This window comes from Leptonychotes weddellii, chromosome 1 (genome assembly GCF_054177405.1).
Source record: "Leptonychotes weddellii isolate Sample4059 chromosome 1, ASM5417740v2, whole genome shotgun sequence".
In the NCBI taxonomy this organism is placed as follows: Eukaryota; Metazoa; Chordata; class Mammalia; order Carnivora; family Phocidae; genus Leptonychotes; species Leptonychotes weddellii.
The window spans coordinates 78,473,396-78,494,405 of NC_138369.1; the positions used below are offsets into that span (position 1 = coordinate 78,473,396).

General features: G+C 52.8%; 1 protein-coding gene across 1 annotated transcript in view; it reads right to left on the minus strand.

Moving 5' to 3' along the window:
* Positions 1–9,049: 9,049 nt before the first annotated feature.
* KY (kyphoscoliosis peptidase) overlaps positions 9,050–21,010 on the minus strand; it is a 46,117-nt gene continuing 34,156 nt past the window's right edge. The window contains exons 9-11 of the mRNA XM_081826654.1: positions 18,829–19,017; positions 17,398–17,588; positions 9,050–13,466 (exon numbers count right to left, since the gene is read on the minus strand). Of these exons, the coding sequence (XP_081682780.1) occupies positions 12,571–13,466; positions 17,398–17,588; positions 18,829–19,017 (1,276 nt within the window). The 3' untranslated portion in view covers positions 9,050–12,570. The remainder of the gene's footprint in view (positions 13,467–17,397; positions 17,589–18,828; positions 19,018–21,010) is intronic.

Sequence of the window (21,010 nt, forward strand, 5' to 3'; positions counted from 1 at the left end):
AACACAAGAAAGAGGGGCAGAGGGAGAGGGAGAGAGAGAATCTCAAGCAGACTCTGCACTGAGCATGGAGCCCAATGTGGGGCTTGTTCTCACAACCCCGAGATCACAGCCCAAGCCGAAACTAAGAGTTGGACGCTCACCCGACTGCTCCCCCCAGGCACACCCCCTTTTTAAAAATAGTGACATGGATGATTTCTTTCCCCCGAATTTAACAAAAGCCAACATTTCATCATATATTCCTCAAACCTTACATAGAATAAAAGATTACTGAAAACGTCTTTGTTTTGGTCTAATTCCATGCCTTTCTTCTGTTTCCAGAAGCAATTGCTATCCTGGAGATGGTGTTAACACCTCACAACTATATTTTTGGATTTGTACATATCCACAAAGAACACACAGCATGATTTCATGTAGTATACTCATATGTCTACATGCTAGAAACAATTAGAAAAAACAATTAAAAAAAAGAAAAAGAAAATGCACTTTAAAATTGATACTACTGCCACATCATGAAAATACACCTGTAAATACCTAGAAATGTACCTAATAAAAGATATGCAAGGCTCCACAAAAATCTACTAAACACTACTGAGAGAAAGGAAGAATTTGCTACCTCATCCTCAAAACTGGGAGACAGGAAAGGGGGCTGGGGCTGGAATGGCATGAGATGTCCAAACACGGTATCTCATGCATCATCAGTACTTGACATTTACATTGTTATGACCCTGTAAATATCCACACATAGTATACTATGATTAATATGATTTTTTGGGTACAATCTTTCTTCATGCAATCAGCATTTGCTTTGTTTTCAACATAGCTTTCACCAAATAGTCCCGCAAACTCCTCCATGTCATTAAAATAGCCCCAGTGAAGTCACCTGTCATTGGTCCCATTTTGTTTTTTCCTATGACATGCCTCCTTTCTAGGCTGGTCCATCCTCCTTGCTGTACAGCTGTTCTCCAGATTTGTTCCATTACCATCCTCCTCGCTATCCCCTTGCCCTCCTTTCTGTAGGAGCTTCCTGGTCCCAGTGCACTCCGTTCTTGGTTTACAGGAGGAAGCGGTAATGCCTTATAGATCCTAATCTTGAACGCCACACACTGTGATTTCTGTCACATTCTATTTGTTAGAAGAGAGCCACTGAGTATAGCTCCCACTTACGGGGATGGGAACTAGGCTCCACCTTAGGAAGGGAGGAGTACCAAAGAATCTGTGGATGCATTTTAAAACCACCAAGATGCACTCGCAAACTCTGTGTGTGTGTGTATGTGTGTGCGTGCGCATGTGCGCATGCCTGCATGTGAGTGTGTGTATGTGTGTGTGTATGGGGAGGGATTCCTAGAGGTGGTCAGATAGGGTTCTGGTCCTGTCACTGGAGTGCTGCCCACAGATTGTACCTGTGGGTGTTTTTCTTGGATTGTTCAGTTTTCTCAGAGAAGAAATGCTCGGAGGATATAAGCCAGGTGGCCGGATGCAGGACATTATGTGGGATGAGGGCTTGGGGTGGTCTCACCATACAGTATGCAGATTGCATATCTTTTCTCTCTAACATCTTATGGTTTCAGATGCTGATTTGCAGGCTCTCTTGAGTGGGAGATTTTCTTTTTCTTTCCCTCTCTTTGGGCTCTCCTTCCTTATCTAGGTAGTTGACGGCTGTTCCAGCCAGCTCCCAGAACCCCCAGATGAGCTGGGTTTTGTACTGGTGGCTCAGGACACCTGCTGTGTGATCACCTTGGAATATTACAGTGGGTAATATTCATGGACCAGTGGGTGGAGTGGCGCAACTGCTTGAATTTAAGGCAGTTACACATAGGGAGGGTCTTTCAACAGAGATGTCCATTAATGGCATAGCTGTTTCACGGAGCGATGAACTCCTGGTCTCTGGAAGATTCTAGAAGAGGCAGGTGGCCGAGTGTTGGAGACAGGATGTCTTCTTTTGGAGGCTGGCATCAGAGACGGCTATGATTTCAGGAGGGGCCTGTGACCTTCAGATTCAAGCCATGGCACAACACATGGCCCTTCAGTCTCATCCTCCTAACGCTGAGGACACCGATGGTGTGGCCATGGGGACAGCTGACATCCACCCGGCAGGTACTGCTCACTGTATTCATGTTAGCTCACTCAGTGCCCATAGGAAACTTGCATGGTGGGTGCGATGATGATCCCCAGCTCACTGCTGAGGACCCCAGGACTGGGAGGATCAGTGACTTGGGGCTGACTGAGGGTTTGTGCTGCGGCTACGACAGCCTGGTGTTGGCAGATGGGGTCGGCCAGAGCTCAGTGAGGAGGGGTCTCCAGCTAGCTGCAGGGCTTCCGCAGTCAAACCAATGTTTACAGAAGGGACCCGAGGCTTCAGTCATACATTAATGGCTCCTGACGGGGCAAGACAGCTTTCAGTCAAACAGGGGACCAGCAGCTAAGAGGCCATCTTTCCAGAAAGATGCCCATTCTCTTCTTTTTAAAATGGACTTCTAACACTCTTGCGGAGCTTTAAAAATGTCAAGTGAAGCTTTTACTGATAGAGTGGATTTCCTCCCGCAATCAGGTTAACGTGTTCTCTTCACTGTGTCTCTCCTGGGAGGTGGGGAAGGAGATCGGATGCTAAAGAAATGGATGCCAAAGGGTTCATGGTGCCCACGCTCGCCTGCAGTTCCCAAGGGCGGAGCCATCACAAAGGATATGGGCAGGGGAGGGGACAGCCTCCAAATAAATGCCTCTGGCGTCTTGGCCACATCTAATTTTTTAGAATATAATAAAACGTTAATTTTTCCGATCCTCTTCGTGTTCATATACGTACAAATACATCAGCCAAGTGTTCAGGGAGTAATTTGTTACCCTGCGGTGATTTCGTTTTAAATAAACGTCGTACCACCCCCCCCGCCCCCGTCCCCCTGTTTTGTCCGTGTGGGAGCTGCCAGGGCCCTCACTCCTAACATCCGTACTTCATTCATCCACGGCCCGATTGTTCTAGCCGTTCGTGACTGTGGCTGCGCGTGCCCTGAGCCCCCAGGCTCTCCGCAGCCATTCCTGCCACCCTGGGGCAGGCGCCACCGCCTCGCTCCCTGCCCAGCCCGGGTGAAGTGATGGCTGATTCCTTGTGTCAGAGAGGCAGTCAGCCGTCCCTCCTGATGGAAACAAAGCGGTCTCGGCACAGGCCTGGGGCGGGGGGTTCCTGGGGAAGAAGGGCTCTCCTCTGATCAGTCCGGGCCCTGATGGGCTTCCTCGGGCAAACAGCACGAACACTCCCAGCGGGTGGCCGTTTCTGTCTTCCTGTAAACAGACATTCCCCACCGGGGCAGAGAAACTCACTCCCGGACATATGCTTTTGTAGTTAGTTGAGGGAAAGAGGGAAATGACTCTTTAGGATGTTGTTAACTCAACAGCCTGTTTGGTCAACAGCCATGTAAATAAATCCAGTGACTTATGAATTCACTTTTGAAATGACAAATTGATGTTCACTTCAAAAATGTATTCATCATTTATTCTAAATGCAGGCGTCATTTAATCACGGAGATGAAACAGTGAGCAAATCCCACCTGGGCTCCTTCTTCCTGAAGCCATATGCTTGCGTGCGTTTGTGTGCTCCAAGTGGGTATGTTGGGTGGCGTCCCCCTGGAGCCCAGAGGTGTCAGGAGGCCTCCAGACCATCCTTGGCCCTATGGTTTGGCAGCTGACTATTTGGACGGGTATGGGTAGGACTGGCGGATGCCTTTAGCTACATTTGTGTGCTGCCAAACAGAAGCACCCCCAGCTTAGGTTATAGAAGCTCCTTCAAACAGAGTCCTGGAGGGGAGATCTGGGGCAGGAACCACAATTAGGTAGGGAAAAGGCAATTTCATAAAGCTATTCATGGCCAAAGAGTCCTGACTACCCCCTGTCACCTGCAGTCACAGAAAGGGTGGTCATTCCAGTATCTCCCCCTGCCCCAGTTTCCCAGCCCTTCCTGGGGTGTGGGCCTCCCGGAGAGCATCTTAGCTTCTACTCGCAGTTCAGGCCATGGTGTCCAGAGCTGGGCAAAAGGCACAGGGGCCAGTCTTGGTGAACTGGAAACATATTTCAACAAATGTCAGTGAATGGTTATTGGGCTGCTGAGTTATGTTACTTCGCTGGTCCTGTCCTCATCTTTCCTCTCTGTTTTCCTAATGAAACACTTGCCAAACATTTACCAAACCCCTATTTTGTGCCATGGAGAAAAATCAAACTAACTGTGTTCAAACAATTCGTAACCAAGTGCGCGAACCTCCAAGTACCCTCTCAATCACATGAATCATGCAGAAAGTACCTGGTTAACAGATGAGCTAACAAAGTGCTATGTGAGCGTGGAGGGTGGGCAGATAGGGGCTGGTCCAGATCCCTGAAGACCAAGCAGCACTTCTCCAGACAGAGATGGAGGGAAGGACTTCCTAATGAGAAGGAACAGCATGTGTGAAAAGCACGGTAGTGTGAGGGTCCGTGGCCCTTCTGGTGTCATGTGGCTGATTTTTGCAAAAGGGATCTCATGGAGAGTCATGAGAGACAAAGCAGAGAAAGCAGTGTGAAGCCAGAGGGGGGATGATAGATTGAATGTTTGTATCCCCCGCCAAAATTCATGGGTTGAGACTGAATCCCCCATATGATGGTGTTTGGAGGCAGGGCCTTTGGAAGGTGATTGGGTCATGAGGGTGGAGCTCTCATGGATGGGATTAGTGTCCTTATAAAGAGACTCCAGAGAGTAAGCTTGTCCCTTCCACCATGTGAGGACACGAGGAGAAGGCAACCATCTATGAATCAGGAAGTGGGTTCTCATCAAACACGGAATCAGCAAATGACTTGATGTCAGCTTCCCAGCCTCCAGAACCGTAAGCAATGAGTTTCTGCTGTTTATTAGCCACCCCGTCTATGGTATTCTGTTACAACAGCCAGAAGAGACTAAGACAGTGGGGAACTAAGTCTTATCTCTTGGGCAATGGGGGAGTTTTGGGCAGATTTTAAGTAAGAGTGTAACATGAGCAGACCCTTCTGGCTTTAGTGTTGAGGCTGCCCTGGGTGACAGGAACCAGGAGGCCAAGGCGGAGAGGGAAGGGAAAAGCTGCCTCTGTCAGATCAGTCCCCAGCACCTTAAAGGCGGCCCTTGGAGGATGCATTCCTCTTGCACAGAGGCAGCTAGATACGGAGCCCACCCCTGTCCCTTTGACAAACAATTTGGTGGCCTCTCACCAGTGATCACTGGATCCCAGATGGCTTTTGGATCTGCTGCCCCACCCCTAGAGCCTGCACCCAATCTTTTCTGAATCCTTTGTGGCAGACACAGAGGTGTGCTACTCAGCTTTCCCTTTATGAGAGAACTTGATTATCCGCAAGGAGTACATCAGGTAGCTGAGAGCTTTCAGCTAGCAGTGCCTTCAGGGTCTGCCTTAGCTTTTATGCATTGTTGGATTCAATTTGCTAGTTTTTGGAGGATTTTTATATCTACGTTCATGAGAGATATTAGTCTGTTGTTTTCTTTTCTTATAATGTGTTTGGTTTTGGTATTAGGATAATGCTAGCCTCAGACGAGTTAGGAAGTAAGCCCTCTGCTTCTATATTCTGAAAGAGGTTGTAGAAAATTGGTGTAATTTCTTCCTTAAGTGTTGGGTGGAATTCACCAGTGAACCTATCTGGGCCTGGTGCTTTCTTTGTGAGGGTTATTGATTATTGACTCGATTTCTTTAAAAGATAATACGCCTACTCAGATCACCTATTTCTTCTTGTGTGAATAACCTAGGTTATCAAATTTGGGGGCACAGAGTTACTCATAGTATTCCTTTATTATCCTTTTAATGTGCATGGGATCTGCAGTGACAACCTCTCTTTCACTTCTGATATTGGTAATTGTGTCCTTTCTTTTCTCTTAGCTAACCTGGCTAGAAGATCATAGATGTTATTGATCTTTTCAGAGAACCAAGCTTTTGATTTTGCTGATTTTCTCTATTGAGTTCTTGTTTTCAGTTTATTGATTTCCGCTCTTTTTAAATTATTTTTCTTTTGCTTACTTTGCTCTTCTTTCTAGTTTCTTAATGTGGGAGCTTAGATTATTGATTTTAGAGCCTTCTTCTTTTCTAATATATGCCTTCAATGCTCTAAATTTCCTTCTAAAGAGAGCTTTTGCTGCATCTCTCAAATTTCGATAAGTTGTGTTTTCATTTTCAGGTAGTTCAAAATATTTTAAAATTTTTCTTGAGATTTCTTCTTTGACACATTAGCTATTTGGAAGTGTGTTCTTTAATCTGCAAATATTTTGCAGTTATCTTTCTGTTACTGATGTCTAGTTTAATTCCACTGTGGTCTGAGAGCAGACATGTGTGACTTCTATTCTTTCAATTGGTTGGTGGTGTGCTTTATGGACCAGAATGTGGTCTATCTTGGTGAAGTTTGGAAAGAATATGTAATCTGCTGTTGTTGGATGAAGTAGTCTATAGATGCCAATTATATCTAGTAGTTTGGGGGTGGTGTTGAGTTCAACTATGTCCTTACTAATTTTCTGCTTGTAGATGGACCCATGCCCCTCACCCCAGAAGCATGAGGGGATTTTTCCCTGATATTCACTGTGAGACCTGGTAGAGATCCAGGAGATAAAACTCACAAAAATGTGGGGGTCCTGATGACTGGGACCCCCTGGAGAGTTTTCAACTCTCAAAGCTGTCCACATTGAGCCCCAGACATTTGTCAATTACAATTCAGGTTATCTCACCCAGGCCATGGTTTCCATGGAGGTTTCTGCTCTGGTGGGTTGTGAATCTCGGTATCACCTGTCAGTCTCTCCAGTTTGGGGAGGGGGGTAGAGGTTTACCTTGTGACTTCACTTCTCCTACAGATATAAGAAGAGTTGTTGATTTTTCAGTTTGTCAGCTTTTTACCTGTTGGAGGGAGTGATGGCTTCTAGGCTTTTTACATGCTGGATCAAAAACCAGATATGTGGCTTATCTTAGCTTTTGAACAGAGGCCAAGCTCTTCTTAGCCTGTAGCCAATGACTGAGCAGACTGGGGTCTTTAGGGCCTGGCCATTTCTACACAAGGGACTCTTCTGTTGCATTGTCTGAGACTTGGACCACTGTCCGAAGTTCTCGCTACCTGATCCTGCTTCCTCCTCCTTTATCTTTCACAGGTATTACCCTGTAGTACCCTGTTTATGTTCCTAACTCTGTCTCAGCATCTGCTTGCCAGGGAGTCCACCTGGTACATTTGATCAATACTGTTGTTTCCAGGAGGAGAACAGGGAAATCTATGAGCCACGGATGTGGATAATCTGATTTACAAGGTGTAGCTTGCTAACCTTCAGGCTGGGCTCCACCACTCACCCTGTCACAGGTCCCCCTTTGGCTGTGCTGCTATGAGCCACCCTACACAGCACCAGCGGGAGTGAAGACCTCAGCACCTGGCCTCTTCAGAGTCCAGAAAAAGGAGGAGTTTCTGCCTCTCTGTTAAAATCAGTTTTTGCTTGAAGACCCACCTTTTCCATCAGCACCTGACACAAATGATGCTTTCTCCAGAGATGGTGAACTTCTTCTGGAATGCTTTCGTGGAAACCTTGTCGTAACACAACAATAGTCCTGGTGTTCTTATAAGAAGAAACATGGGGAGTCATGGAGCAGGTGGTGGTGGTGGGTCCTCATATCATCGTGGAAAGCAATCCCCACAGTGGAGCTGAGAGATGAGGAAGGCTTGAATTATGGCAAAGGCTGTGGGAGTAGGGTGGATGTGGGGCTGGGAGGGTGGGTCAGAATGGACCAGATTTCATCACTGCGGGGAATGAAGGAGTCACTAGTGACCATCACGAGTCTGACTGAGGTACTTGGGGGATGGAGATGTATTCACTTCGTTGGGGATCCAGGAGGAGTTGGGGGTAATGTGGGGGAGAAAAGTGACTTCTGTTCAGTATCTTTTGATTTGGGGATGCCTGTGTGATATCTAAGGGAAGGCATCCCGATCGCTGCCTGACTTTTAGATTTCTTTCGTTCTGCTTGCAAAATCAGAGAGAAGCAGCATCCTGTCAGGGGCTGTTGCTTTCCCTTTGGTCCCTCTGCTGGGTTTTCTCCAGCCCCTTGCCCTCAGGCAAGAGAGGAAACAGCAGCGCAGTCTGCTGGGGGCTGCAGGGCAGGCTCTTAACACAGCAGGGCCCTTCAGATGTTCCAAAACTGACAATCCCAGGTCTACCACCTGCCAGCATCTGTTCCCAGAGACACAGCATCACAAACTCTCCGGACTGGAAGGGACGTTAGAGGTCATCCATTCCAGCCTCGGGGTTGGCATTCTCAGACTGTTCTAATAATTTAAGAGTTCCTCCTCCTATGAATGCGGGAGGCTTTCTTCTGACTTCTCCTTAATATGCTGTTCAAGACATGGTCCACCCGTGCGCTTCCTTCCTCCGGAGATGTGTGCCGGCGGCGGGGGGGTGGGGGGAGTGGGGGGCGGGCAGAGGAGCTCACGTTTGTGGGTCCAGCAGGGAGGGATGATGCTACAAGTCCAGATTGGAGAACACAGTTCTTTCTGTCCTTCACACTACAGCTACGAGAATGGTTTCCATGGTTACGGCAGCTTCTCAGAGGTGCCTGGATGTTCATTTTCTCTATTTCCCTAAATGTCTAATTTATGAATAATCTGTTTAGGTAACTTGCTGGAAAGTTTCTGTATGTATATGAAAATCAAGAACTAGATATTCAAAACAACAAAAAAAGTAGGCTGATAGGCATTTTGGATATATTCTTTTCTTCTACTAATAACAGAAATTAAGATTGACTTGAAAAATTTCAAGTTAAACAAGATTCAATGAAAGAAACACTGCCTTCATGTTCTTCAAAGGCATGTGAGCCAGAGAGGGGCTGGAGCTAACCTAATTATGTTTTCTTTAATGTGAAATAGCTATTTGCCTGACATTCCATTTGCATCTCCCCATCACATTCAAATGGCTGGGACATTGATTTTTTTTGTTCTCCTAGGGCTCCCTTTGAACATGAAAGTGTTTTTTCCCTATTTTTTTAATCCCTTGTGAGAGCAGTGATAAGAACAGATTGATAATTACATTGTTGGATAAAAATGAATATAAATTTTATTGAAAAACAACACCAGCAACAATGTGCGGAAAGCATACTCAACAGCCACTGGCCCACACAACTCAACACACACGTTATGAAAAGTAATCACCTCTTAAGATTTCCAGCTACTTATTCCAAATGAAAAGAAATGATAGACCCCAGATAAAACTGATGTGGGACACAGATGCACATCACCTCTGAATACACTGTTAACAGCAAAGGATGTGGCAATACTGTTCACCTCATGTTTGCTGGGGGCGATCTAGTGTACTTCAAGGATGAACTGGTTTAGAGAGAATTTAACCTTCCAGTTAGCATAGCATCTCAAACCCAGACCACCGGGGAAACTTTTCTACATTTCAAGTCCTTTGAGAAGAGGATTTCACAAACTTTCTTGGCACCTTGCCCCTCCTGCTTAAAAACAGGAAATAGTTCTTTATGTCTAGCCTAATTCCTTCATGCTTCAGTTAATCTATTTATTTCCTTTTAATCTCAGCAGGCCATGAGGAGTCTGTCCTGGTGGGACAATGCAGCATATGGGGAACTCACAATGATCATAATCAGATTGAAACGGAGTCCAGCTGTGCGGCTGGCGCGTCGGAAACAAGCTGAAAGGAGTTAATCGCAGTTGTGGTTGTAGCCCATTTGCCCCCCACTCCGGCACCCTCCCCGACCTTCTGCACCCTTCTGCCTGTGGCCTGAGGGCTGCCATCCCAGGACTTGCCAGCCAAAGCCCTGAGTGTGATCAGTCTCGGTCCTTCACCGGCGTAGTAACGAGTGCAGTCAGAGCTGTCCCTTCCAGTCCCATATCCAGTGTTTCCGTTTCAAGGCGCGATTTCCCGGCAAAAGACTCCCCAGTATTACATGCCGTGTCTTCTCACCCGGCCAGGCAGTCCCCAAGCTCGCCTCACAGCTTGCGCGTGGCAGAGACGTGCTCCGTGTGCACACGAGGAAGCACCCAGGGAACTGAACATAAACATCTCAGCAGATATTTCAAATTCTGCGTAAAAAACCCTGGCGAGCGACTCGGCCGCGCAGTGCTGCTCGCCGGCAGCTCCGCGTTCTGGGCACCAGGGGGCGCCCGAGCCATTCCACCGGTCGCGGGGACTCCAGCACCAGGAAACAAAGATGGGGATTTGAATAAAAGGCTTCGAAATGCAACCCTGAATTCTACCCTGAGCAGCATGCGTGTAAAAATTCATGAAGATTGGATTTCATTTCATGTATTTTTACTTCAGTGGAAAGAAATACAGGTGATTTCTGACTGTGCCTACAGCTGTCTTTACGAAGGGGGGGGTCTGGTTAACGCAGAGGGAGGGGCGCGCGGTTGCTCTGCAGGTGGGGCCTGGGCTTGGTTCCTGGACAACTCCTACTGTGCCGGGGGTGGGGGGTGTGGGGGGGTGGTGGCATCCTCTGCCTGCTCCAGAATGTACTGATTAGTTATATTATTTTTAAAAAGATACACGTTCTCATCGGGGCTAGCCATGGCTCTGGGTCCAGGGAGTGACATGAGTCATAGAAGGCACTTACTATTTGGATAAAACACAGCACCTTTCTTTCAGCCCATAAAATCAAAGGTATGAAAAAAGGCTGTTTTCGGGGTGTAAGAACTCCCCTTGTTTTCCTGTCGTAGTTAGTGCACAGCGGTTCTGCCTCTGGGGTCTTTGTGCATTTTCCAGGCGTGTGTGTCAACTGTGCCAAAGGCTTGGGAGGCAGAGCCTGCCAGAGGGCACAAGACACAGTCCAGGGGAGAGCCCAGACCCCCCATGATGTTCTGCCCTGGTGTTCCAGGCCCCCAGCCTGGGCACCCCTGTCACATGGCTCTGGGCCAGGTCCAAGCTGGGTGGCACCAGGGACCTTTGGGGAGATGCGGGACTGAAGTGTTGGGAGCCTGGAACTTTAGGCAGGCCTGTTTGAGGGAGGCTGCTGCTGCCCACCCTGAGCTCTGAGATGGCAGGGGCGGGACCCCCTGGTTCCCTCCATAACCCCGGCATCGAGCACGGAGCCCTGTGCTAATTAAGTGCCCCGTGAACATTTGCCGAATACACAAATGTGAGGATGAAGGCAGAGGAGGCGTGAGCATCCAGCTGGCCTGGCTGTCGCTGAACCTGAGGACATTTAGAACAGTAGTTGGGGGGGGCGGTGCTGGGCCACTGCCCGCTCTCCGGGTGAGGGCGCGGAGACGGGAGGGGCCACAGAGTGGAGCAGCCAGGAGGCGGGGAGCCCCTACAGGGGTTCCTTGTGCTGGGAGGGGGCTGCAGTGGCCACGCAGGGCCTCTCCCTCCTTCCCTCTGGGCTGCCCTTGTAGGAAGGAGCCAGCCTTGCTGCTGTTGCCATGGCAACACGGGCCTGAGGTGCTGCTAAGGCTCCTAGGGCTGGAGCTGGCGTGGATGGCAGGACCCCAGGGGTCTCTCATGTCAGAGACAGGCAGGAAGGGAGATGGGATGTGGACAAGCACAGAAGCGGCTCCCGGAGCGGGTGGAGGTTCCCCTGTGTGGGCTTTGCTGGTAGGGAGCCTTGGGGGCTGGCAGAGCCCTGTTATTTCATGAGTCTCCTTGGCACTACGGTGTTTGCACTCCTCCCTGCCTGGCCTCCCTGCCTGGGTCTTTAGGGCTATCACCAAGGGCCCCCCCCCAGGGCCTAGCAGCCTCCTGAAGCTCCCCGTGAAAGTGCAGGCTGGGGCCTGAAGCCCAGGCTCTGAGAGGGCCTGGAGGGCCAGCGACTCCCTAGACTGAACTGGCCTGTGGGCCCGTCGGGAGCACGAGTCGGAGGCCTCACAGCCTCAGACTCAGGTGGCAGGGCTGCTGTGTTGTCCCCCGCCCTCTGGCCCTCCCCCCAGGGCACCCCAGAGCGGGCCCTGGGAGCCTCCTCGTGACCTTCCTATTGCCACATGGCCATTGTGTCCGGGGACCGTGGAGCCTCGGGCCGGGTGCGGGCTGGTCAGCTTCCTCTTCACACCTTCTCTTTTCTAGGGCTCTTGAAGAGCGAGGGGCAGCAGGAATGCAGATGGTCAGGTCTGGGGGAAATAATGGTAGGCCGACCGTCCCTGGGGTCCAGGAATTGGTGAGAAACACTGAGGCTATCCGAAACGGGCTCTGTGATTCAGGATGACTCAGCCTTGCAGATCAGGTCCCTCCTGGGCACGGAGGAGAATTCTCTCATCATCACGTGAAAAAGCTTTCTGTCTGGGCAACCTCCCTGCTTTCCCACATCAGCCCTATAAAGACAACAAGAGCATTACTACGCGAAGGGGGCGTCTGGGCAGTGGTGTACCCTTTCCAATGCCTTGGATTTACATAGCACCTTTGTCTTCTACAGGGCCTCTGCCTCAGTCCCCTGGGCCACGGCCACAACCGGGTGAAGCCATGGGAACGCCAACACCCCCGCCTCCGTGGCGAGCAGAGAGCGAGGCAGAGGCCTCCAAGAGACTGCGTGCAGGCTTGGTGGTGTCCAGGGCCCTCCCTGGGCAAGTCTGGCCTCGGCCCTCTGGGCGGGGGTGGCCGGGGGGCGCCGGGCCTCACTGGGCGTTCACTTTGTATTTCAGGATGTAGGAGTAGAAGTTGTGGTTGGCGTTCTCCAGCACCATGACGTAGATCTCGCGGCACCCGGCCGTGCTGCAGCTGCCCTCCCAGTAGCCCTCTCTAGTCAGGGTCAGGGGCCACGTGTCCTGCCCCTTCACCAGGGCTTTGGCGACGCCGTGGAGCTTCAGTTTGAACGGGACGTTCCGATTGGCAGGAAGCACGCCCGACAGGGGCTCCAGCAACTCATTGTCCTGCCCCCAGTTGCCAAAGCTCTCGGGGAACATGGGCCAGTTCACCTTGGTGTTGGTGCAGCACAGCAGATAATTGAAGACGAAGACGTAGTTGCCCGGCTCCAGCCTCTTCTTGACAAAGATCTTGAGGGCAAACTTGCCGGCCCGGGGCAGCTGGACCTTCAGCTCTGCCCGCTTCTGCCGCTGCACCTGGAAGATGTAGCGCTGCTGCGTCTCCTCGGTGACGGGGCCCTCGTCCCCATGCAGGGAAGCCAGGACGCTGATGCCCTCCTCCACGCCGAAGCTGACCGAGCAGCGCCCGTCGCCAGTGTGGATGATGGGGTCGGGGTGGGAGGGCTTCACGATGCCCATCTGCTCTGAGAACCAGCTGGGGCCCACGGGCTGGTGCAGCTCGGCCGGCAGCCGGACACTGATGTCCACGTAGTTGCACTTGAGCGTGTACTCGAGCACTGAGCTGTAGACGTCGGAGCTGCCTTTGGCAAAGATCTGCAGCTTGTGGGTGCCCACCGTCGGAGGGTATATGTCCAGCTTCATCCCGTTCTTCCTGAGGCTCAGCAGCCCATGCTCCTGCTTGCCATTGAGCATAAACATGAAGAGCGTTGGGGCACAGCTCTCGATGGTGATGGTGGCTTTCCCGTTCACTGTGGAGAGAGAGAGCCGGGGTCAGGTGGGATGGGTCCAGGGTGTGCCGACGTGCTGCTCAATGTTTAACAACTGGCTCTCCGCGGGAAGAAGCCCTGACTCTAGCATCTGCCCATTGCCACGGTGTAACGACTTTCAGCACCCTGGATTTTAAGCAGTCGAGGTGATGTCACCGAACAGGATGTAAGCCAGCTGCGGCACACCACTGGAGGGGCTCCCCTCCCCGCTCTAGGTGGTTCTCTTAGGGTGCGCTGAAAGCTGAGGGTCTCAAGAGAAAATCTGCCCCAGCTGTATGTGCTTGCCTCACCCAAGTGATTCTCGCAAGACGAAGGTGGTCCGGAGGCTTAGCCTGATTCCAGAGAAGGGGAGAGGGCCCGGGGGCAAGGAGGGCCCATGACTGGTTGGAGGGCCGCCCTTTGTCTCCTTCCAGTCTTAAGTCTTGCTTCACACCGCTCCCTCCAGCCCCTGTTCATTATAGTGTCAGCCCTGTCAGGTGAACATTGGACCTGAAAACCCGGCTGGACCACTGGAGGCGGTGCTCCAGGGGCGGGGCTGCCTCCTCGCCTCCCCCTGCCCCAACCCAGGACTCCCACTCGGGCGAGGCTTGGCGTGTCTCTGGAGGGCCCTTTGCATCCACTCTCCCTCTATCTCTCCCCATGCCCTCCAGTTTTGTCTTCCTCTGTCCCAGTCACTGTTTTTCAGGGTGAGTTCTCTGGTTCTACAGCCCATGAGCACTCCCCTACCTCATCCTCCCTGCCTCACAGGACCACAGGGAGGGGCAGTGGCTCCTTGCAGAGCCTCAATCCCCTTCCTCTTGGAAGCCTCACACCTGCGCCTTGTCCCAGCAACCTCCCCACCCCGTTGGGGTTCACAGATGAGCGCAAAGGAAGGAGACAGACTACCGCCAGAAGCACACTCACTAGTAACCTTTTCCCGGTCTGAGGTACAACGCTCTTGATGGGGAGGTCATGCCTGGGTTCTAGGACAAGTACCCCCAAGACCTCCCCTCTAATCTGCCCCAAGGCCCCGACTCCAGGCTGCTCTGCTCCTGCATTCAGTGCTAACTCCCAACCAGCCAGTGAGAATCCCCCGGCGGCAGCAGGAAAGGCTGGGAGCTTCCTGGCTGGCTCCCCTCTGCTTCTTCGTGGGCTCCAGCCCAGCCCACCCACCACTGCCCCGTTCCCTCTGCTGCCATTCCTTCCCTCTCTGCTATACTTCTTGTGGGGTGCTTGGTGCTTTGGTGTTATCTTCTTTGTCTACCTTCTTTCTCCACTGCCTCCAGCCACGATGGGACATCTGTCCCATGGTAACCTCCAAAAGGAAAGTGCCCAAGAACAACAGACTTGTTATCAGTCTCTCTTGGTTGAATCTCTCCTCTCCCCTGGCTTCCTCTTATAAGCCAACTCAGTGGGCAGAAGTTGTCTCAGCCTTCAACTGCTCATGACCCCGTCTTGTTCTGTCTTGCTTCTGAGTTGGCTGTGAGATCCCACGGAATTCACCTTTGATGAGGAGTGCCATCCAGCACTTCCACAGGGCCGCCCAAGGGCCCCTGGGAAATTGTCTACCTGGTCATTCCTGGGTTCACTTGTGTGGGTCACCATCCAACTGGAGACCAGTGAGAGTCCTATCCCCTCCTGCCTGGCCTGAGTCAGGACCCTCCTTTTCCGGACCACAGGGCATTCTCCCACATATCCCAGAGCCCTCACACCTGTCCTCCCCTCCACCGCTTTTCCCCAAACCTGATAAGACCTTAGCATGACGTCTGACTGCAGAGAAGCCTTTTTCCATGCCCTCAGGTGAGGTCCAGCTCCCCTGGAAGCCTCTCTTGTAGCTCCACATCTCCTTCAGGAAACTTAGCACCATTGTACTGAATTAGTTCTCTGCAATGTCTGTCTTCCCTGCAGCGGTGAGCACTGTGGGGAACTGCCCTCCTGCCTCCTTTCACGCGTGTCCCAGGGCTGCCCAGGGTGCCTGGCCCAGCAGATTCTCTGCAAAGGTGAGCTGAATGGCTGGAAGACTTGAAAGAAGGACTCTGGGGATTCTGGGGGAGCCTGTGACCTCCCCTGCGTCCCCTCTCCCTCCAACCCCCCTCTCCCCCATCAGTGGTATCCCACCCCCCACACCCCTCACACCCCCCTGTCCTCTTCCTTCCCTGCTTTTCACCCACCTGTTTCCCTCTTCTGCTTTCTTCCCATCCTCACTCTTAACACAACTAGCTCCAACAAAGAAAAAGTCTTGAAATATGCATCACGAATATGGAATCAAATTTGAGATTACTGTATATTAAGAATCCCAGTGTTTACATTTCTGTGTCTCTTGCAAAGGCAAGTTCTACTCCGTGGCATTAATTGGATGTTGGTGTGGCCTGGACCATTCTTCTGTGGTTCCATGGCCCACACCAGTCAGAACAGGCTCCCCATCTGATATGAGCACAGGAAACGCGTTCTCAAAGACAGCAACCTCGCGCTGTTATTTTAGCAGCAGGAGCCTCCAGGTATTTGTAGTTTTAAAAAAGTATTCAGGAGTTCAGCAAACTGGTTAGGGAAAGCAGTGTGAGGTGGAAGGGATGAATCAGCTGGCAGTAACTTGGGGACACCTGTGCTCCCTGTGCCCCTATCCCTCTACAGTGTGGGATGGGGCTCCCCTTCAGACCCACCCGGAGACCTCTCTGTGCTAACAGCCAGTGTGAGCTCAGACCCTTCCCTCCTGGGAGTATACGGGTCCCCTGGTAGCAGAGATGGTGCCAACAGGCAGGCCTTTGCGTAAGCGTGGGTGTGTGGGTGTGGGTGTGGGTGGGGGGGTAGGTGCACTGACTAGGCTGTGCTGAGCCCTGTAGTGTGTCCAGGTTATGTGTCCAGCCCTGGACCAGGCACCAGGGCCTTGGACAGACATAAGACGAAGTCCTCTGCAGTCAGCCCTGCGAGGCTCGTGACCACAGTTCTGTACCCTCTCCCACACAGCTGGCCCCCCCCTAAACCTCAGAGTGCACAAACACACCTGGCTGGGTACCTGTGGCCCCTGTGGGGACGTAGGGAACAAAGGTCAGTCCAGGCCAGCCGTGGGGACAGCTCAGCTAGGTGTCCTGCCCCTCCTACTCCCAGGAAAGTTGGCTGGAAAAGGCTGGACTTTGCCTCCAGGAGGGAAGCTTGTGAGGGAAGGGCACAGAGGAAGGCAGGCTGCGCCTCTGGAGCCAGCCCTGGTCTAGGGGTGCTTGAGTTCAGGCGTTGGAGGGCTTGCTGTGTCCTTCCAGAGCATGTCCGTCCCTGTGTTTGGGGATGCCTGTTCTCTTCCAGCTCTTAAGACCCAGCTCAGCAGCCACTCCCTAATAAAGCCTCCCCTGGTCCTCTGTCCTGGGAGACCCCCACTGCTCTCCCACTAGCTGCTCAGACCACTGACACACAGAGCCCCGCGTGGCTGGGCCAACACGTCCTCTTTGCCAGGAGTTTGGGAGAATGCAGCAGGCTAGTGAGCTTCTGTCGGGGACCTGAGCCGGGAGGTGGGGACAGCCAGGCCTGTGGCGGTCCTTCACCTGCTGCGGGAACTGGGAGAGACTCACCCAACGGGGACCCTCCAGCCCTGCTCACTGACAGGTTGGGCTGTAAATGGGGTCCTCAGGGCCTAGGGAAACTCAAGGACTTCCTATGCATCCCCTTTTTGGCTTATGCTGCTGTGAGCCGGTGTCTGTCCCTGCAAACGTGACCTGTGGCTGTGTCCTGCGCCGATGGCCCGATGGACTTGGCTGCCTTAATAGCGTCCGCATATACATACAGCTTACGCGGAGCCCACGGGCCCTGGCTGGGCCCTGACAGGGCAGTCCCCTGGGGCCCAGAGGCCTCGAGGCGCAGAGCATGCTGCTCCGTCCCTGCCGCGAGATGCCGGCCACCTGCTCTGTCCCTGCCGCGAGATGCCGGCCACCTGCTCCGGGCTTACCTGTTTTGATCACAGAAGTCTCTGGGTGGGCACTCAGCATTCCCTTGTTGTAGAATTCACTCTTGTGATACATGTTGTTCTCAAACTGCTTCAGAGATTGAGGAGGTTTTAGCAGTTGCCAGTTCTTGTTGTCTGGGAAATGGTCCTCGATGAACAGTGCGGGATGGGTGAGGAAGTAGAATTCATTGTAGCTAGAGGTGGGGTGGGGGGAGCTGGTCAGTGGCCATGTGCTGTGAGTAGGCCTCAGCTCTGTAGAGAAGGAGGTGGGGCTCGCAGGGGGATCTTTGGGGCCTTCTTTTGTCTGGCGCTTCCACAGGAGGGGTCCTGCCAACAACCCGATGGGGAGAGGCACTATGTCCGGTCTTAACATGGGCGCTGCAGATGGCCTCTCAGTGGCTGCTTCCAGAAATAGGGGCCATGGCAGGATCTGCGGCCCCCTTTAAGTGAAGGCCATAGTCCATGTGGAGCTGTGTCCAGGTAGGGATTGGGCTCCCCCTTCTCTCAAAGCCCGACAGAGATTTGAGGGAGCAAAGGCATAACCCAGGGACCAGGTGCCAACCAGCAGGGTGGAGGGAGGGCAGGTAGGGAGAGTCGTGGATGAGCAGCCCTCCTGTGGTCCCTGGGGCCAATGACACATGGCTCTCTAGCGGTTAGTGATGGGGATCAAGAGAAGAACAGGGAGACTCATCTGAGCTAAAGCTTCTCTCTTAGCTTGTATTTGGCCTGTGTGCAGGCCTGTCGAGATTTAAACTGCAAAAATCGGACAATGCTCTCATTTTTCTGGATAAAAAAGAATCTGAGTTGCTGAGAGATCTTATGATCCCGGGTGAATATCACGGCTTTAGGTTAAGACCATAGTTGGCCAGAGCCTTGGAGAACAGACATGCTCCAGCGCCCTGCACCCCAGCACCCTGCCCCACCGTGGTCACAGTGACTCTGTACTCACAGACTATAACCTCTTCCTCAGAGATGTGATGTGGCTGCATTTGGCCCAGAGACGTGGGGGAGGAGCCCTGGCATCTGGGGGAAGAGAATTCTGGCATCCCTGCATTGTAATACAGCCAGTGGGTCAAAGGCCTGAAGGGAATCTACAGATGTTAAAGTAGCTTCTCAGCTCTGCCTTCCTCTCTTGTAGGGCCTGTGGGCAAATGCTGGGCTTTCAGCACTTGGGCAGAGGGAGCGATGGGGAGCCAGAGGAGGGATTTAGTCAGCAGAGGGTGAGGTGACAAAAGGGTCCGGGCCCTTCCTATTGGCTTGGAGCTGAATCATTTCAGAGCTGGAGGAACGGTGGGAGGGGCTAGCAGCGAGGAGAGGCCACCCTGGCCCTCCCTGCCCTCCCACCTGGCCTTCTCCACCTGCTGCTACCTTCAGCCTCGTGCCTCCCCCATTTCCACCAGCCGGACACGCAACAGCACCGAGATTTCTACTTACAGGAAGGTGAATTTGGAGGTGGTAGAATCCACCAGGCCACTGCCCCAGGTGCTGTCCACCAGGTGCCATCTCCCCTCCAGGTACACGGCATTCCAGGCGTGGTCAAAGTCCCCCGAGAAGCTCTGCCCCGTCTGGTAGCCAAAGCCCTTGGAGTAGCCAGGCACAGTCACGCACTGCACGCCGGCGATCCTGGGGGCAGGACAGGGGGTCTGAGAGGTGGCTCCTGCAGGGGCTGCAAATCATCACCACCTGCTCCTCCATGGAGACGGAGCAAATCACCTCTGAGACATCTTTCCCCAGGCAGAGCCCGCCTGAGTGCTCTGCCTGCCGCTCTTCAGGAGGACAATGGGTGCAATGGCGAGGATCACCCCAAGAACATGGAAACCAGGAAAGGATGATGTTCTTGAAGAATCAGAGCAGCTCGAAACACGTGGCTGAGGAGCTGGGTCTAGGTGACACGGGTGGGGTGTCATGGAGGGGTGCTGGACGTGAGGGTACAGAAGAAAGCTGAGCCCTACTCTCTCCAGTCATGTGCTGACTGACTGCCCTGGCCACAGTTTCAGCGTCCCCTGTAGACGTCCTCTGAGGGGTGGAAATGTTGACCAGTCAGCCTGAGTTCTTCGGCCCTCTCGAGAGTATGCTCCCCCAGTGCTTACAAGCACTCCGGCACCACTTTTGGTGGCCTGGGCAGTGGGGGATGGATGATGGTCACCTGTGGGGACTACAGAAATCATGGGCAAGCTACAATGTGGGCATTGAAGCTGAAACCCTGAGGCCCACCCCAAGGCCAAAGCAAGAGCCCCGAGAGTCCTTCCATGACCAGCTGGCCTTCCTCTTCAGCCATGGCAGGGACCAGGGTGGGCTGCTCTTCTGACCCAGGGGACGCCCTGTGCGAGTTTTCTTGGGGGTCTTTGTGTGAATTAGAAAAAGGTATTCCTTCTTTAAGACACTTTCCTTTCACATCTGGCGGCTTCGTATAACACACACAACTCGGTGCTGTCCAGGATGTTCGCGGCGGCTCCTTCCACGGGGCTCCCTGAGTATCGCACAAGCTGCCCTGCACACTCTGCCCTCATCTCACACGAACCGGTTCCTGCTCTGGGTGTTAGCCAGGCCTGGGGGCCTCTGGTGGCCGGGGGCCTTCTGTGGATCAGCGCTGCGGACCCCAGTGCTCTCAACAAGAGGGCCATGGAGCCTCTCCGGGGAAGGGGGAAAACGGCTCCCCGTTCATTATAGGAACAGGGGACATTTTCCCTATAAAAACATATGTTTCTAAATCTTTTTGTTTTTTTTTTGAGAGAGAGAATGAGAGAACACGTGCATGTGAGCAAGCGGGTGGGGGGTGGTGGGGGTGGAGGGGCAGAGGGGGAGCGAGAGCAAGAGCGAGACCTGAGCCGAAATCCAGTCAGACGCTCAACCGACTGAGCCACCCAGGCGCCCCTAAAAAGTATGTTTAATTGCCCATTAGAATACTGGATTAAATATTACTTATCATTTGTTGAGAGAAGCAGTGAAGCAAAATGGGGAGCCTGCACGTTTCCACGTTCCACCCTGCTTCAGCCGAACAGTGTCCTGTTCCCACGTCTGCCTGAGCTTCCCTCCTCCGTGGGGTGCAGGCCTGCCCTTCTGCCTGAGGCTTCACACAAGGGGGGCCAGGCCTCCCAGGCTGTCTGAGACATGCCGCGAGAACAGAGCAGCGAGGCGCTCCGGGAAGGATTTCAGGAGCACTTGGGGAACGGGGCAGAGAGCAAGAGGGACGGGATCCTGATGTCAGGTTTTCCTGCTGCTGAAGGGCCAAAACCTACTCCTGGAGCAGAAGGGCCTCCCAGAGGCAGGAGACACAGGAGGCAGCAGGCCGAGGAGGAGCCCCAGAAGTGCAGCGTGCATGCCTGGAGGGTCCCCTGCCTCATTAGCTGCAGATGCGGTGAAGGGGTGCTTCTGGGGGTCGGAACTGAATGTGTTTACAGTCTCAGAGAAAACAGGCAGCAGGGGGGAGGGGCGAGAGCCAGGCCAGAAGGGTGGGATGGAGGGCAGATTGGGGGGCTTCCCTGGGAGGTGGGGCTCCACCTACTCAGAGTGAGTGAGAAGTGTGAGGTAAGACACGCTCCTGACACAATATGAACTGACAGAAGCCTATGGAACCCCGCCGTCAGCACAAGGCCCGAGTGTGTGTGTGCGTGTG